Source organism: Pseudorca crassidens, chromosome 7, assembly GCF_039906515.1.
Source record: "Pseudorca crassidens isolate mPseCra1 chromosome 7, mPseCra1.hap1, whole genome shotgun sequence".
Lineage (NCBI taxonomy): Eukaryota > Metazoa > Chordata > Mammalia > Artiodactyla > Delphinidae > Pseudorca > Pseudorca crassidens.
Window position 1 is genome coordinate 51,007,173 of NC_090302.1, and position 19,646 is coordinate 51,026,818.

General features: G+C 39.8%; 1 protein-coding gene across 1 annotated transcript in view; it reads right to left on the minus strand.

The window, feature by feature from the left end:
- Positions 1 to 19,646, minus strand: part of PGM5 (phosphoglucomutase 5) — a 190,735-nt gene that overhangs the window by 155,701 nt on the left and 15,388 nt on the right. The window contains exons 2-3 of the mRNA XM_067744220.1: positions 10,020 to 10,182; positions 3,000 to 3,146 (exon numbers count right to left, since the gene is read on the minus strand). Of these exons, the coding sequence (XP_067600321.1) occupies positions 3,000 to 3,146; positions 10,020 to 10,182 (310 nt within the window). The remainder of the gene's footprint in view (positions 1 to 2,999; positions 3,147 to 10,019; positions 10,183 to 19,646) is intronic.

Sequence of the window (19,646 nt, forward strand, 5' to 3'; positions counted from 1 at the left end):
TCCACTTATTTCACAGATTCATAAAACCCAGAATACATCACATTTTTCAACCTTGGCAATCAGTACATAATTAATACTCAGAAAGTACTTTTCCTAGAAGTAATAAATATTTTATTTTAGGCACTAAAATTTGTCAACGAGCCCTGCTTTTTAAATAACTTTTTTTTTTTTTTTTTTTTTGCAGTACGCGGGCCTCTCACTGTTGTGGCCTCTCCCGTTGCAGAGCACAGGCTCCAGACGCGCAGGCTCAGCGGCCATGGCCCACGGGCCCAGCCACTCCACAGCATGTGGGATCCTCCCAGACCGGGGCACGAACCCATGTCCCCTGCATCGGCAGGCGGACTCCCAACCACTGTGCCACCAGGGAAGCCCCAAGCCCTGCTTTTTAAATTCGTAGTTAAATTTTGAAACTTATGTATGCTGTTTCTCAAATTTTTCAAAAAACATACTACTTTAGAATCCTGAAACACTTAAACCTGCACTAAAGATATTACCAATCCACCTTTAATAATTTTTAGTAAATCCAGGTGCAATAGTTGATGGATGAGATTTTATATGTAATATGAAGCTGTCCCTTCGTCTAGTCAAATACATGTCTAAAAATATTTTTTCTTGCACTTAAATCAAGGTAGTATGTGTGTCCATTCAAATATAATGTAATTACCGTTTACAGAACACAGATAGTTTTTAATCATCTTTGGATATTTGGAGGATATTAATCTATAAGATAAATTAAAAGTTAATCTATATGAACTGTACATCTAAAAATGATTAACGAGATATACTTTACGTTACATATATTTTACCACAATAAAAAACTAATCTATAAAATAAAAGGTTATGGCTTGAAGTTTTACTCACTCTACAATTTAGGATATTTTTGGCAATTATTTCATTCTGGTTCTTTTCAGAAATTCCTGAACCACTTGTCTAAATACATTTGGTATTTATAGCAGATAACACATAGTACCAAACAGAAATGTAAAAAACAAGGAAGCAAGTAGAATTCCATGAAAACTGAAAGTTCACATCACATAGTTCATGCTCTTCATCCTTTAAGGTGAAATGTCAAAGACTGGTTTGTTTCCAATTAACTCAAGCCTTGCTCAACATTTAAAACAGCAAGAACACAGTACATAAATTATCCCAAATAATTATCTCCAAATTCTTCTTGGGAGCCAGGGAATGTCTCTATCTACCTCGTGGTATCTGTAGCATTATAGAAAACTCATCAAGCTAGCAATGTGCCTGGAGCAGTGGGCCTGAATCTGAGCTCACCAAACATCTGGGTCTCTTGGACAACAAATACAATTGTGAAGATACCATAAATAAATAAATAAAATTTCTTCCTGATGGTAATACCTGCTTTTTCTTAGTCATCTTATTTGCCAGTCCTTCTAAACATATGTAATCAAGTACACTTAAATCATTTGTTTAACATAAAATATCCCTTGCGGACTTCCCTGGTGGTGCAGTAGTTAAGAATCCACCTGCCAATACAGGGGACACTGTTTCAAGTCCTGGTGCGGGAAGATCCCACATGCTGCGAAGCAACTAAGCCCGTGCGCCACAACTACTGAGCCTGCACTCTAGAACCCGCAAGCCACAACTAATGAGCCCTGTGCCACAACTACTGAAGCCCGTGCACCTAGAGCCCGTGCTCTGCAACAAGAGCAGCCACCGCAATGAGAAGCCTGCACACCGCAAGGAAGAGTAGCCCCCGCTCGCCACAACTAGAGAAAGCCTGCGTGCAACAACAAAGACTCAACATAGACATATACATACATACATACATACATATATACATAAATAAAATTTGAAAATAAATAAATAATATATCCCTTGCTTTTAGTTGTCAAGCGATTGTGCAAGCGTGTGTGTGTGTGTGTGTGTGTGCAAACTCTCAACTAGATTAGTAAAATCAGGAACTGTTGCTTCCAATAAATATCACAAGGTTTTCAATTAATTTCTGCTCACTAGCTAAGCAAGCAATTGACTCAAAATCTTCCAAGTCAAATGTGGTAGAGTTGGCCCAACACTGTGACTCCAAACAGTCCATTTCAAGCTCTTTTCTGTCCCTAAAATACCATGTGGCCATGAGCCAGGTAACTAAATTAACTAAATTAAATTACTTGTAAAATAACTAAACTAAATTAAATTACTTGTAAAATAAGGATACCATCTTAACACAAACTGGATTTAAGCTTATAGGGGCACTGAAGGAGTAAAAAATTTTTAGTTTTATTGCTACTTATATGCCTTCTAGGAAAGAAACAACAGGATAATATAAAGGGTGAAAAAATGATATGCATATCCATGGCATTAATGTTGTTATATGGTTCAATATTAATCTACAAATTGAAAGGTTATAATGGAGGACTTAGAGGCTTTATTCATTCTATAGTACAGGATAATATTTTTTGACAGCTTCATCCCAGTTTTTCAATTCTTGAACCATTTTCCTAAATCCATTTGGTACTTTGTAAATTCCTTTGTAAAATCCCCTAACACGGAGTGTAATGTGGAGCAGGTGATCATCAATTGTGCATTGAATCAACATGAACTGCGTGGTTCTGGCTTGGAAAAGAAATGCCTACCTTCCATGGGAAATTTTAATAACCCCACTACCTTTTAAGGTCTCTTCTTAATTATCTAAAGTATTTCGGTATGTTCACCTTAATTGCTTAGAAAAGCAAAGACACGTTTTGGCTCCACAGCCTATTCCTGGAACACTGTAAAAGAGTCAGCCATGAAATGTTCCCTATGCCAAAAATGATAGAGAGTTTGGAAAGTCGTTTTGGAAAGTTTGCCAGTTCTAAATATCTTGGCTGCCTTTATTTCTCTCTGCACCACACTCAGATTACATCTACTTATCAAGTGCCACTCCTGAGATTGATAATTCCATCACTTTCGTGTGTGCTTTTCCCTGAAGAAAAAACCAGAGTCACGCCCATCCACGGAGTTATTCTGATTTCTTCAAAATACTGTTTCTCTGTTACCTCTAAACGGTTTGAATTTGTTCTCCAGGTCAAACTCTTGTCTTCCTAGTCGAGACAGGTCGATTCGTAAATCAGGGCATATGGCGTATTCCTCGATTGTTTTGCTGATCTGATAGATTTTGTCTGAGACGACATCTGGCGCAGGACCTAAAATTTGAAAATAATGCACCACCGAAAATAAATCTGCTTAAAAATTAAATCAGAGAAATGTTAGTTCCTCCTCCACCAAGCAGGAGAAAGATTCATTTTTGCTCTAGACAATGGTCACCAGTTCACAGTTCGATGTACCTCGATATTTCTTATCCTTCCACTCTGGAGGAAACGTGGCCAGCCTCACCTGTTCCATGTAGGCCAATAACCCACATGTTGGTTTGTTTTAATCCACTTCTAAACAGTGATATGTCTTCCCTAAAAATAGTCGCACACCTGCCAGGGAGACCTGGTTATGTCATCAGCTTTATTCAGGATATGAGACACAAACAGGATATGCATTTGACAGAACTGAGGGATTCCAGATTTTAACTGCAGCTTCCCAAGTGCACCTAGAGAAAGAAAATACGATTTCTACTCCCAGACCTGCTGCCTATTTGATGCATAAGCTGACCAGGATACATTATTTTCCCCAACTCACACTCTCTAGTGACTCCCAAGTTTTTAAAGTGAGGTTTAAAATATCTGATGCACTTCCTCACAAGGTCAAGCTGACAGTTAAGGTGAAGTGATAGGCTTTAAATGAACTGAACATGAAATCAATGGTTGTCCTCCTTTAATTTTTCTTTTCTTTTTAATTTTTATATCTTCATGCAAGCAACTTTAGGTTTTCTACGAGTTTGGGAATCAAATAAATAAGTAGATTGAAAGATCTAAAACATAAATAATTGATAACTTTGTATATTGATCTCACTCACCAGCTATAACTTTCTACTGAACAGAAATTATTTCTTGATTTCTTTTATATCCCAGCGCTTAGAGCTACACTGCCCAATTCAATAGCTGCTAGCCACATGTGGCTCTTGAACATTTGAAATGTGACTAGTCAAACTGACATGTGCTGCAGTTACAAAATACACATCAAACTTTGAAGAGTTATAGAAAAATAGAATACATTACATTAATAATTTTATAGTAACATGTTGAAGTGATAATATTTTGGATATATTAAGTTAAATAAAATATATTATTCATTTCATCTGCTTCTTTTTACTTTTTTAGGTAGCTACTAGAAAATTTTTAATTACAAATGTGGCTCACAATATATTTCTTTCTTTTTTTTTTAACATCTTTATTGGAGTATAATTGCTTTACAATGGTGTGTTAGTTTCTGCTTTATAACAAAGTGAATCAACTATACATATACATATACCCCCATATCCCCTCCCTCTTGCGTCTCCCTCCCCCACTCCCTATCCCACCCCTCTATGTGGTCACAAAGCACCGAGCTGATCCCCCTGAGCTATGTGGCTGCTTCCCACTAGCTATCTATTTTACATTTGATAGTGTATATATGTCCATGCCACTCTCTCACTTCATCCCAGTTTACCCTTCCACCTCCCCGTGTCCTCAAGTTCATTCTCTATGTCTGCGTCTTTATTCCTGTCCTGCCCCTAGGTTCTTCAGAACCTTTTTTTTTTTATTCCAGATATATGTGTTAGCATGCGGTATTTGTTTTTCTCTTTCTGACTTACTTCACTCTGTATGACAGGCTCTAGGTTCATCCAGCTCACTACAAATAACAATTCCATTTCTTTTTATGGCTGAGTAATATTCCATTGTATATATGTACCACATCTTCTTTATCCATTCATCTGTCGATGGACACTTAGGTTGCTTCCATGTCCTGGCTATTGTAAATAGAGCTGCAATGAACATTGTGGTACATGACTCTTTTTGAATTATGGTTTTCTCAGGGTATATGCCCAGTAGTGGAATTGCTGGGTCGTATGGTAGTTCTATTTTTAGTTTTTTAAGGAACCTCCATACTGTTCTCCATAGTGGCTGTATCAATTTACATTCCCACCAACATTGCAAGAGGGTTCCCTTTTTTCCACACCCTCTCCAGCATTTATTGTTTCTAGATTTGTTGATGAGGGCCATTCTGACCGGTGTGAGGTGATACCTCACTGTGGTTCTGATTTGCATTTCTCTAATGATGTTGAGCATTCTTTCATGTGTTTGTTGGCAATCTGTATATCTTCTTTGGAGAAATGTCTATTGGGGTCTTCTGCCCATTTTTGGATTGGGTTGTTTGTTTTTTTTTTGATGTTGAGCTGCGTGAGCTGCTTCACAATATATTTCTATTGGACAGTGCTGCCTTAGAGCATAGCACTGTTACCGTCTCCCAAAAAAGGTTCACTGAACATATAAAAAGGAATAATGACCAAACTCATCAAGTTGCATACCTTAAATGTGTGCCGGTTTTTTATATATCAATTACATCTCAATAAAGCAGGGGGAGAGGGGGGAAAGGAGCAGCAATAGCACCATTTCAGTGGATAGAAAAGAGCCTAGTAGATTTTACCCACGTTTTCTCACATAGGAAAAGTGAAGACCACAAAGAAGTAAACATAGCCCTTCTCAGCTTCACTCCTTACCATTTTTTATTCTTTTGCAAAACTTAAAAAGTAGAGTGCTATTTACTTTTTGCATTTGTTTATGCTTGCCAGATGACACACGTCTATCCCTCTGCCTCCCAGGCACCACACTACGTTCTTGGGATGTTTCCATCACATTTTAAAAGTCTCCATCTGAGTTTGTTTGCCAAAGCACACTGATTTCCAAAAGCAACACTGATAACCTCTGAGTCCATCAGCATCCTCTGCATCTCTTCACATCTTCCCGGTTCTTGACATCTTCCACTCCAGTGACTTCCCTCTTCATTTTAGTCAATTCCTAGTACAGTCCTAGTACTGTCTTTTGATATGCTTCTTGCAAAAATATCAAATTTGAGTATCTTAATCCCACAAATTCCTAATCTTTCATCTACCCTACTTTGTACCCCTGTGAACCTGTTCCTCATTCCTATACTGATGCCCAACATCACTTGATTACTCCCAGGCCATCGGTCCATTTCATTTCACTGGTCTCTTATCCCAGAAGGACCCTATGGTCTAGCATTTGAGCCTTGCCTTTGTTAGTACAATAAGACAAGCCAACATTTGTTGAAACTTACACATACCACCTTTCACATCGTACGTGGAATTCAGCATTCACAAAAAGCAGATGAAGTAAGAATCATTAGTATCCTCATTTTCCAAATAAGGAAACTGAAATTGGAAGAGGTGACCTTAAGACAGGTCACATCACTCGTGTGACAGAGGCTGGGTTTGACTCCTAATAGTCTGATGTCAGCTCAGACACTCTTAACAACTACCAGCCCACCTTATGCTCTGCCATGCCCGCACTGCCATTCCCCAATCCCGGGACATCACCATCATCTGCTCCATTGCTGCTATTCCCACACTCCCCCCATGCATTACTGAAGGCAGTCGTGAAATTACACCAACTGGCTCCCCCGAAAAATGAGACTGCTTAACTTCAACTCGGTCCTCACAACCCCTCAGGAATCCTCAACAAATTTCCCAGAGGACCTTTTAGAAAACATATCCATTTATCCCCTTCTCTATCCTTTCCCCGTTATCAGAGCAAGTTACATTTCCTCTTCTTTTTTTTCAACAGATATAGGCAAGTATTTCCCAAAACTTCCACTCTGCACCCTCAAAGTGCTTCTTTCCCTCATCTCTGCCTCCTTACTCAGAAGTTCTACCTACTTCTCAGAATCTAGGTTCCAAATGAGCTCCACAGCTTATGAGTTCTATGACACTGGGCAAGTTTTTTAAACCATGAGGATTAAATGAGAACATGTATGTAAAGTTCTGACTATGAAGCTTGGCACACTGTAATTATTCCAAAAAATCAGTATTTTTATTACTGATTCCTTTTGTCCTCTAGCACCTTCTCTGCTATTTAAAAACATGCTCAGAAAGGTCCTGTCCTCTAAATAATTTAAAAGCAACATAGCTTTAGATGTGTCCTATTTCCCTGGATGTGCCTACTAATTCTATAGACACTTCGCTTTTAACTTATGCCATAAGATGTATTTGTATGACACCCAATAGAAGAGATGAATGTCTGCAACTTCAGATGAAGGATAACATGGTAAAACTCACTCTAAGTGGGAAGAAACCAACTGAATCTCTCCATGCCATCAGGAATGTTAGTCTCATTAATGATGCCAAGACATGTAAACATGAAGAATTAAATGTAAGAGGAAGGATTTTCAACAGAGTTAAAGGCTAAACGATAAGTTCAACCCCCTCCCCCTATTCAGGATATGACTGAACAGGTCTCATAACCTCCTGTAATTCGGTCTACGAAATGGTTATTTAAATAATATCTTCCCCTTTTATGCCTCACAAGTTATCATAGAGATGACTAAGATTCTCTTGCAAGACACGAAGTCAGACATTAATTTAAATGCTTAAATACACAATTTAGTTTGGCAACTTATATATTACATTGCTCTACAAATTCCCATTTTCTGAGCTCATGAAATGGCCTGTGTTATCAGTGTGCAGAACACCTACGCACTGCATATTTTTTCCTGAAATATTCAGTAGCTGCTGCAAGACTAGATGTTGGCCCTAGGTGTGCTTCTTAGTGAAGCAGGGTTTCTTGAATCACACTTTCAAGAATGAGGCTCCTCATAAGGTGTTTTTTTTAACACGATGTGAGTAATGTTCTTTCTCTGGATAATGTCCAAAATGGCTGCAAGGAGGGGGCAATCATGTACTTCCCCTTCAGGATGTGCTATTTTGCCTGGGCCAGGAATGCTTCATAATGGCAACAGTTGTTGGTTAAAATTCAGCTCCCACCCACATATACACGAAGACTCAGTATTCTAGATTAAAAGAGATTTAAGAGACTTAAAAAACAGATGCAGGGGGGTGGGATGAATTGGGAGATTGGGATTGACATATTTACACTACTATGTATAAAATAGGTAACTAATGAGAACCTACTACATAGCACAGGTAACTCTACTCAGTGCTCTGTGGTGACCTAAATGGGACGGAAATCTTAAAAGGAGGGGATATATGTATACGTATAACTAATTCACTTTGCTGTACAGCAGAAAGTAACACAACATTGTAAAGCAGCTATACTCCAATAAAAATTAATTTAAAAAATAAATAAATAAAATTAAAATTTAAAAAAACAAATGAAATGCATGGTTCTGGGATAAAACTTGGTTTGAACAAAACAGATGTAAATAACATCCGGGGGATACTTGGAAAATTCTGAATACAGATTAGGTTTTAGATGATATTACAGAATTAGTATTATTTTTGTTAGGTGTGATCATGCAGTTATACAGGAATACGTCTTTAGTTTAAAGAGATGTCAGAAATATTTGGGTGCAAAATATCTTCATGCTGTAATTTACCTTTAAGCAAAATGGAAAAACAAAGTAATGGAAACAGGGTATCCATTTATTATCCTTCCTGCCTTTACATATGTTCAAAAAAATTTTTAATTCACCCCTATACACGTACCCCACCCCAATAGGACTTCTAAACTATAAATTTCTATAAATATAAGAAAAAGTGAAATAATTCTAAGCATGTCAGTGAGAGAAAGTCAACACTATAGGAAAGAGAGAATGTAGGACTTATGCTAAGGAGTCATCTGTCTGACCATGTGACCTTGAGTAAACAGCCTCTCAGGGCTTTGATTTCTTCACCTATAAAATGACAGGAATGATCTAAATGATTTTGAGGGTCTGTTCCAATTTTAAAATCCAGAGTCCTTCCATGTCAGATAAGCATCAACATTCAACCGTTTCACTGTGCTGAGGAGTACAGAGGACCAAAATGGGTTTGAGACCCCATTATGCCATTTCCTCATCATGTCACCCTGGGCGACGTGATGCTTAATTTTATGCGTCAACTTGCTTTGGCCACAGAGAGCCCAGATGTTCATTTAAACGTTATTCTGGGTATGTCTGTGAGGGTGTTTCTGGATAAGATTAACATTTGAATCAGTAGACTGAGTAAAGCAGATTGCCCTCCCCAGTGCGGCTGGGCCTCATCCAACCCACTGAAGGCTTGGACAGAACAAAAAACTGAGAAAGGGAGAATCCACTCTCCACCTGACTGTTTCCAGCTGACACACTGGCCCCTCCTGACTCAGACTGGACCTTACACTCTGCTGCTTCTCAGGCCTTCGGACTCAGATCAGAACCCTAACATCCATTGGCTCTCCTGGGCCTCCAGCTTGCTGACCAAAGATCTTGGGACCTCTCAGCCTCCATAATCACATGAGCCAATTCCTTATAATAAATCCCTATACAGATCTTCCTCAACTTACAATGGAGTCATAGTCCGATCAACCCATCGTAAACTGAAAACATCGTAAGTCGAAAATGCATTTAATACACCTAACATCATGGTTTAGCCTAGCCTACCTTAAGAGTGCTCAGGACACCGATGTTAGTCACCACTTCTACAAAATCATCTATCACAAAGCCTACTTTAAGGTAAAGTGCTGAATATCTCATATAATTTATTGAATACTTACCGAAACTGAAAAACAGAAATGATTGAATGGGTACAGAACGGCTGTAAGTGTACTGGCTGTTTACCCTTGTGATTGGGTGGGAGCTGCATTTGCTGCCCCTGCCCAGGATCACGAGAGAGAATCATACCACGCACACATTGCTAGCCCAGGAAAAGATCAAAATTCAAAATTCAAATGGAGTAGTTTCTATTGAATGCATATTGCTTTTACACCGTTGTAAAGTCAAAAAATCTCTAAATCAAACCATCGTAGGTTGGAGCCCGTCTATGTGTCCTATTGGTTCTGCTTCTCTGGAAAACCCTGACTAATACAGGCACCTCACTAGAAATTTCTGAGCCATTTTCTCTCTTCCTTGCTTGTCCACCATCAGTGGGTCACTGTAAGACTATGACAATATAAAAAGAAAGAAATCATGACAATTAAGCCATATTCTGAACCGCATACCTCCATTGGCAACATTAAATTTCACTCCAAACTCTCCCCCTGGTCCTCCAGGGCAGTGGCTGGCTGTCAGGATGATTCCACCAGCTGCCTTGATCTTTCTGATAATGCAGGATACAGCAGGTGTCGACAAGATGCCATTCTGTCCAATAATCAGCCGACCAATCTAGATTAGCCAAGGAAAAAAAATCAATCCAGTTACATGGGATTGAAGTGCATTTCAATGAGAAAGTGTCCCAGGCTCTATTAGCACACACTAATCACCTGGCAAAAAGAACTGAGTGGGGCTTTCCTGGTGGCACAGTGGTTGAGAGTCCGCCTGCCGATGCAGGGGACATGGGTTTGTGCCCCGGTCCGGGAAGATCCCACATGCCGCGGAGCGGCTGGGCCCATGAGCCATGGCCGCTGAGCCTGCACGTCCAGAGCCTGTGCTCCGCAACGGGAGAGGCCACAACAGTGAGAGGCCCACGTACCGCAAAAAGAAAAAAAAAAAAAGAACTGAGTGGGGTTAAGGTGGGGGGCATGTGTAAGGGGGTGGGGGGAAGGGTAGCTCAGGCGTTGTCTTTCCTTCCCCATGTCTTCAAGACCATTTGGGACACCCACATCTCAGTCAGTTATTAACCTGTAAATGGGATCTGCCTCATTGATTTTCAGTAGTTTAAAACACCTGCTTTTGCTGTACACCTGCAACAAATGACATTGTTAATCACCTATACTCCAATATGAAATAAAATTTTTTTTAATATATTAAAGAAAACACCCACTTCCGATGACCAAAGGGTTAGCTTGAATCACACGAGAAGTTCTTAGTTTATACTGGCTTAGAAACCCCACGTGTACATGCTGGAAATTACAAGAAAAAAAAACAGAGCACTTGTCTGCTTCAGCTTCCTTCTCTGCCTCAGCACAAGCTCACACAGTAGGGACCTGATCTGCTACATCCTCATCGTCTGCAAGTGTATTTTAACTGCACTGGGAAGGCCCAGTCTCCTGAAGGCAGAAGTCCTATTTTGGCAACGTGCTAGGGACATTGGAGAAATCCAGCCATGCTAGGCAGAGATCTGGAGGTCATCCATCAGTGTGGCCAGACTCTCTATAGCTACAAAACTGATTTTTTTAAAAAGAAAGAAAACAGCATAGCCCTGCAGAGCATTACTCCATATGCTTTGTTTTAAAATAGGGCCCAACGTCTTCCAATCCAGTGGTTCTCAAATGTTGCTACAAATCAGAATCATTAGTGAAGCCTAGAAAATTCTAGTACTAAGTAGTCTAGTAGTCTAGTCCAGTACTAAGACTGCCTTCCAGACCAATTATATTGGAATCTCGGGGTGGGATCCTGAGCTCCACAGTTGTTTCCAGTATTCAACCAAGTTTGGTGATCAAACCCCCTCGCTACTCAAAGGGCCAGAGGCATGGGCATTACCTGCGAGCCTGGGAGAAATGTTAAACCTCAAGCCCTACCCCACACCTACTGAATAAGAATCAGTATTTAGCAAGACCCCACCCCTTCTCCACATAATTCATTTGTCTATTAACGTTTGAGAAGTACCGACATAGCCCAGCAACCAAAACCAGCTCCCGTGTCCAGCTCAACAGCAGTTACCCTGACACCAACGATAGCATTGCTGGAAGTAGGTCACTGACCAGATATGACAATGAGAAAATAGACCAAAAAAAAAAAACCTTTAAAGGGCAAACACAAGAGCTCCAAAAACAAAGCACTCTTGCGATAATTCAGTATAGAAAGACCCACACTCTCCACAACCTCCCCAGAGCACATATTTGCAAGTGGATGAGGCAGATTATAAACAAATAAGCCTAACAGTAGTAGTGGTAGTAGTAATTACTAGTTGGGTACATATTGGAAAAAATCAGCAGGTTTCGGTGATAGAGAATAACGGGGTGTTAATTTTAATAGTAACAGTAACAATTATAAGAGCTAAGGGAGCTTGGATTTTATTCTAAGTACAAGGGGAATCCATAGAAGGGTTTTAAGCAGTGGAAGTGACCTGATATCAGTTACATTTTTTAAAGATCATGGGCTGAGCAATCCAAAAGATCGTATTAAAAAGCAAGTCATTCACATCAGCAAAGCATTCCAATGTCTGTCCTCGTCTCCCACCAACCCCAGGTAAAGTCAAAGTCTTCATGGTCTACCAGGCCCTACATGATCTGACTGCCATCACCTGCCATTCTCCACTTCCCTCCCTCCCTCTGCTCCGGCCACACTGGCTGGTTTGCTGTTCCTCACACACATCAAGTGTGCTCAGTGCCTTTCCATTTGCTCTTTCCTCTCCTTAGAGCACTCTTATCCAGGTATTCATAAGCCTGCCCCACCCCATCCTTTGGGTTACTGTTTCAACGTCAACTAATCAAAGATAGCACCCTTGACAGCCCTATACAGTAGGGCACCCATAAGTCCGTAATTTCTCTACTGGCCTCTATTTTCTTTATCCTGTTTAGTCTTCTGTATTACACATATTACCCCTTAATATTTTCCATTTTATTTGTTTATTTTCCCACTATATATAAGTTCTAAGGACTTTGGTTTTTTCACTGCTATACTCTGAGTATCTAAAACAAACTTAGCATATACTAAGTACACAATAAGTATATGTTGAATTAATTAATTGAAAAAAATGAATGAATGATGAGGGAGTGGCTGCAATATGCAAAATGCATTAGAGACTGACAAGAGCAAAAGGAGAAAGATCAGGTGGAAGGCTCTCACGGCAGAGCTGAGTGTGGACAACATCTTGGACTAGACCAGAGGCAGCAGAAATGAAGAGAAGTGATTACATTTGAATATATTTTTGGAAGGAGAATGAACAGAACATGTGGGTGGAATGAAATATGGAAGAGATATATAGTAGCCAGCCCCTAAGATGGTCCCCAATGCTCTATGCATTCTGGCATTCATGCCTCGGTGCAGGACCCTCCCACAGCGAACAAGGCAGATCTGAGTGATTAGTAGAACACCGCAGAAGCGATGGTGTGTAACTTCCAATAAATGACATTGCTGCTTCTGCCCTGCCCTCTTGGATTGTTCACTCTGGGGGAAGCAGCCACCATGTCACCAGGACACTCAAGGAGCCCTGTGTAGTCACCTGAATGGAGAGGACCTGAAGCCTCCCCCCAACAGCCAGCACCCACTTGCCAGCCGTGCAGGTGAGCCACCTTGCACTAGATCCTCCAGCCCTTCAAGCCTTCATATGACAAAGCCCCCACCAATATGCAACTGGGACCGAGTCAGAACAACCTCCCTCCTGTCCCAGAGAAACTGTAATAGTAAATACTTGTTTATTTTAAGCCACTAAGTTTTGTCATAGTTTCTTACACAGAAATAAATAACTAAAACAGGGGCAGTGGGGAAAGGAGCCAACTCACAGCTGCTACCTTTAATAACTTGATGGATGGTGGTGCCATTGATTGAGAAGGGAAAGACAAAGGACAAAAATCACACTCATATTTTATCCAGAGCCAAGATAAATCATGTTCCACATGCTTTTGTTAAAATTTATTTAGTCATTCAACTTATTTTATTGAGTATTACCATGAAACAGGCAATGTAGAAGACCCTGCAGGTACAGTAATGAATACAAATTAGTCACTACCCTCAAGGAGTAAACCTGCAGATTCAAGAATGTGAAAAATATTTGTAACTTTTGTTCATAATTTTCTCTCTCTCCCGTTTTTCAGGATTATTCTTAAAGAAATAATCTTTAAAGGGGAAAAAGGCATTATGTGTAGACACTTCCTATAGTGGTATTCATTAGAGGTAAAAAAATTTTTTTAAATCATTATAAATGACTAATAATGAAGAACCTGTAAAATAAAGTGCGATGTATCAACTTATGGAATATTCTTCAGCCATCTAAAAGGATTATTATGAAGACCGAGCACCTGTGGCAGACCACAGAAAGTTATGCTCCCCTTTCACAGGGCAGGACTGTTGCTGCGCAGCAGCTGCCCAGCCGGGGGCTACACTTTCCAGACCACCCTTGCATCTAGGTGTGGCCACATGACCAGTTCTCGCAATGAGTGATAAACTACTATGAGAATGAGAAAGAAGTAACGTGTGTTCCTTCTGGGCTAAGGCTGTTAAGGAGTAGACACGTCTTCTCCTCACTGCTTATTTCCCCTTCCACAGACTCAACACAGGTGACCACACAGCTCGAGGAGATGCCAGAGCAAGAAGATGAAAAGAACCTGGGTGCCTAACTCACAGGATGGGCAAGAGTCTTTGTTCACCAGCAAAATCCCCATTGGACTATTACGTGAGTGAGAAATAATTTTCTATTGTTTTTAAGGGAATAAAAATTGCCGAGGAGACCTTTAACTCTCCTGGAGGAGGAGTAAGACATGGAGATCACCTTCCTCCCCACAAATACATCAGAAATACATCTACATGTAGAACACCAGAACACCTACTGAATGATGGAAGAAGACCTGACTTCCCAAAAGCCATGTGACTGACAGGGTCTTCATGCTCCGGCCGGGTGTCAGGGCTGAGCTTCTGAGGTGGGAGAGCCGAGTTCAGGACATTGGTCCACCACAGACCTCCTGGCTCCACATAATATCAAATGGCAAAAGCTCTCCCAGAGATCACCATCTCAATGCTAAGACCCAGCTCCACTCAATGACCAGCAAGCTACAGTGCTGGACACCCACAGCCAAACAATTAGCAAGACAGGAACACACCCCCACCCATTAGCAGAGAGGCTGCCTAAAATCATAATAAGGTCACAGACACCCCAAAACACACCATCGGACATGGTCCTGCCCACCAGAAAGACAAGATCCAGCCTCATCCACCACAACACAGGCACCAGTCCCTTCCACCAGGAAACCTACATAACCCACTGAACCAACCTTAGCCACTGGGGGCAGACACGAAAAACAACGGGAACTACGAACCTGCAGCCTGCAAAAAGGAGACCCCAAACACAGTAAGTTAAGCAAAATGAGAAGACAGAGAAACACACAGCAGATGAAGGAGAAGGGTAAAAACCCAGCAGACCAAACAAATGAAGAGGAAATAGACAGTCTACCTGAAAAAGAATTCAGAGTAATGATGGTAAAGATGATCCAAAATTTTGGAAATAGAATGGAGAAAATACAAGAAACGTTTAACAAGGACCTAGAAGAACTAAAACGCACACAAACAATGATGTACAACAAAATAAATGAAATTAAAAATTCCCTAGAAGGAATCAATAGCAGAATAACTGAGGCAGAAGAACGGATAAGTGACCTGGAAGATAAAATAGTGGAAATAACTACCGCAGAGCAGAATAAAGAAAAAAGAATGAAAAGAATTGTGGACAGTCCCAGAGACCTCTGGGACAACATTAAATGCACCAACATTCGAATTATAGGGGTTCCAGAAGAAGGAGAGAAAAAGAAAAGGACTGAGAAAATATTTGAAGGATTATAGTTCAAAACTTTCCTAATATGGGAAAGGAAATAGTCAATCAAGTCCAGGAAGTGCAGAGAGTCCCATACAGGATAAATCCAAGGCGAAACACACCAAGACACATATTAATCAAACTATCAAAAATTAAATACAAAGAAAAAATATTAAAAGCAGCAAGGGAAAAATAACATACAAGGGAATCCCCATAAGGTTAACAGCTGATCTTTCAACAGAAACTCTGCAAGCCAGAAGGGAGCGGCAGGACATATTTAAAGTGATGAAAGGGAAAAAACTACAACCAAGATTACTCTACCCAGCAGGGATCTCATTCAGATTCGATGGAGAAATTAAAACCTTTACAGACAAGCAAAAGCTGAGAGAATTCAGCACCACCGAACCAGCTGTACAGCTGTACCAGCTTCTCTAGCAGGAAACACAAGAGAAGGAAAAGAACTACAAAAACAAACCCAAAACAATTAAGAAAATGGTAATAGGAACATACATATCGATAACTACCTTAAATGTAAATGGATTAAATGCTCCAACCAAAAGACATCGACTGCCTGAATGGATACAACAAGAAGACCCATATATATACTGTCTACAAGAGACCCATTTCAGACCTAGGGACACATACACACTGAAAGTGAGGGGATGGAAAAAGATATTCCATGCAAATGGAAATCAAAAGAAAGCTAGAGTAGCAATTCTCATATCAGACAAAATAGACTTTAAAATAAATATTACAAGAGACAAAGAAGGACAATACATAATGATTAAGGGATCAATCCAAGAAGAAGATATAACAATTGTAATTATTTATGCACCCAACATAGGAGCACCTCAATACATAAGGCAGATGCTAACAGCCATAAAAGGGGAAATCTACAGTTACTCAATCATAGTAGGGGACTTTAACACCCTCCTTTCACCAATGGACAGACCATCCAAAATGAAAATAAATAAGGAAACACAAGCTTTAAATGATACACTAAACAAGATGGACTTAATTGATATTTAAAGGACATTCCATCCAGAATAACAGATTACATTTTCCTCTCAAGTGCTCATGGAACATTCTCCAGGATAGATCATATCTTGGATAACAAATCAAGCCTTGATTAACTTAAGAAAACTGAAATCATATCAAGTATCTTTCCTACCACAATGCTATGAGACTAGATATCAATTACAGGAAAAAATCTGTAAAAAGTACAAACACATGGAGGCTAAACAATACACTACATAATAACCAAGAGATCACTGAAGAAATCAAAGAGGAAATCAAAAAATACCTAGAAACAAATGACAATGAAATCACGATGACCCAAAACCTATGGGATGCAGCAAAAGCAGTTTTAAGAGGGAAGTTTATAGCAATACAATCCTACCTCAAGAAACAAGAAACATCTCAAACAACCTAACCTTGCACCTAAAGCAATTAGAGAAAGAAGAACAAAAAAACCCCAAAGTTAGCAGAAGGAGAAATCATAAAAATCAGATCAGAAATAAATGAAAAAGAAATAAAGGAACAATAGCAAAGGTCAGTAAAACAAAAAGCTGGTTCTTTCAGAAGATAAACAAAATTGATAAACCATTAGCCAGACACATCAAGAAAAAACGGGAGAAGACTCAAATCAATAGAATTAGAAATGAAAAAGGAGAAGTAACAACTGACACTGCAGAAATACAAAGGATCATGAGAGATTACTACAAGCAACTATATGCCAATAAAATGGACAACCTGTAAGAAATGGACAAATTCTTAGAAAAGCACAATGTTCTGAGACTGAACCAGGAAGAAATAGAAAATATAAACAGACCAATCACAAGCGCTGAAATTGAGACTGTGATTAAAAATCTTCCAACAGGTTTCCCTGGTGGCGCAGTGGTTGAGAGTCTGCCTGCCGATGCAGGGGGCACAGCTTCGTGCCCCCGTCTGGGAAGATCCCACATGCCGCAGAGTGGCTGGGCCCGTGAGCCATGGCCACTGAGCTTGCGCGTCCAGAGCCTGTGCTCTGCAACGGGAGAGGCCACAACATTGAGAGGCCCAAGTACTGCCAAAAAAAAAAAAAAAAAAAACCTCCAGAACATAGGCATAGAGGGAACTTACCTCAACATAATAAAGGCCATATATGACAAACCCACAGCCAACATCGTTCTCAATGGTGAAAAACTGAAACCATTTCCACTAAAATCAGGAACGAGACAAGGTTGTCCACTCTCACCACTCTTATTTAACATAGTTTTGGAAGTTTTAGCCACAGCAGTCAGAGAAGAAAAAGAAATAAAAGGAATCCAAATCAGAAAAGAAGAAGTAAAGCTGTCACTGTTTGCAGATGACATGGTACTATACGTAGAGAATCCTAAAGATGCTATCAGAAAACTACTAGAGCTAATCGATGAATTTGGTAAAGTAGCAGGATACAAAATTAATGCACAGAAATCTCTTGCATTCCTATACCCTAATGATGAAAAATGTGAAAGAGAAATTAAGGAAGCACTTCCATTTACCACTGCAGCAAAAAGAATAAAATATCTAGGGGTAAACCTACCTAAGGAGACAAAAGACCTGTATGCAGAAAACTGTAAGACATTGATGAAAGAAATTAAACATGTAACAAACAGATGGAGAGATATACCATGTTCTTGGATTGGAAGAATCAACACTGTGAAAATGACTATACTGCCCAAAGCAATCTACAGATTCAATGCAATCCCTATCAAACTACCACTGGCATTTTTCACAGAACCAGAACAAAAAATTTCACAATTTGTATGGAAACACAAAAGACCCCGAATAGCCAAAGCAAACTACAGAAAGAAAAATGGAGCTGGAGGAATCAGGCTCCCTGATTTCAGACTATACTACAAAGCTACAGTAATCAAGACAGTGTGGCACTGGCACAAAAACAGAAATATAGATCAATGGAACAGGATAGAAAGCCCAGAGATAAATCCATGCACCTATGGTCAACTAATCTATGACAAAGGAGGCAAGGATATACAATGGAGAAAAGACAGACTCTTCAATAGTGGTGCTGGGAAAACTGGACAGCTACATGTAAAAGAATGAAATTAGAACACTCCCTAACACCATACAGAAAAATCAACTCAAAGTGGATTAAAGACCTAAATGTAAGGCCAGACACTATAAAACTCTTAGAGGAAAACACAGGCAGAACACTCTATGACATAAATCACAGCAAGATCCTTTTTGACCCACCTCCTAGAGAAATGGAAATAAAAACAAAAATAAACAAATGGGACCTAATGAAACTTAAAAGCTTTTGCACAGCAAAGGAAACCATAAACAAGACAAAAAGACAACCCTCAGAATGGGAGAAAATATTTGCAAATGAAGCACCTGTCAAAGGATTAATCTCCAAAATATATAAGCAGCTCATGCAGCTCAATATCAAAAAAACAGACAACCCAATCCAGAAATGGGCAGAAGACCTAAATAGACATTTCTCCAAAGAAGATATACAGATTGCCAACAAACACATGAAAGAATGCTCAACATCACTAACCATTAGAGAAATGCAAATCAAAGGTACAATGAGGTGTCACCTCACACTGTCAGAATGGCCATCATCAAAAACTCTAGAAACAATAAATGCTGGAGAGGGTGTGGAGAAAAGGGAACCCTCTTGCACTGTTGGTGGGAATGTAAATTGATACAGCCACTGTGGAGAACAGTATGGAGGTTCCTTAAGAAACTAAAACTAGAACTACCATATGACCCAGCAATCCCACTACTGGGCATATACCCTGAGAAAGCCATAATTCAAAAAGAGTCATGTACCACAATGTTGATTGCAGCCCTACTTACAATAGCCAGGACATGGAAGCAACCTAAGTGTCCATCGACAGATGAATGGATAAAGAAGATGTGACACATATATACAATGGAATATTACTCAGCCATAAAAAGAAACGAAATTGAGTTATTTGTAGTGAGCTGGATGGACCTAGAGTCTGTCATACAGAGTGAAATGAGTCAGAAAGAGAAAAACAAATACTGTATGCTAACACATATATATGGAATCTGAAAAAGAAAATGGTTCTGAAGAAACTAGGGGCAGGACAGGAATAAGGAAGACGACGTAGAGAAGGGACTTGAGGACGTGGGGAGGGGGAATGTAAATTGGGATGAAGTGAGAGAGTGGCATGGACATATATACACTACCAAACGTAAAATAAATAGCTAG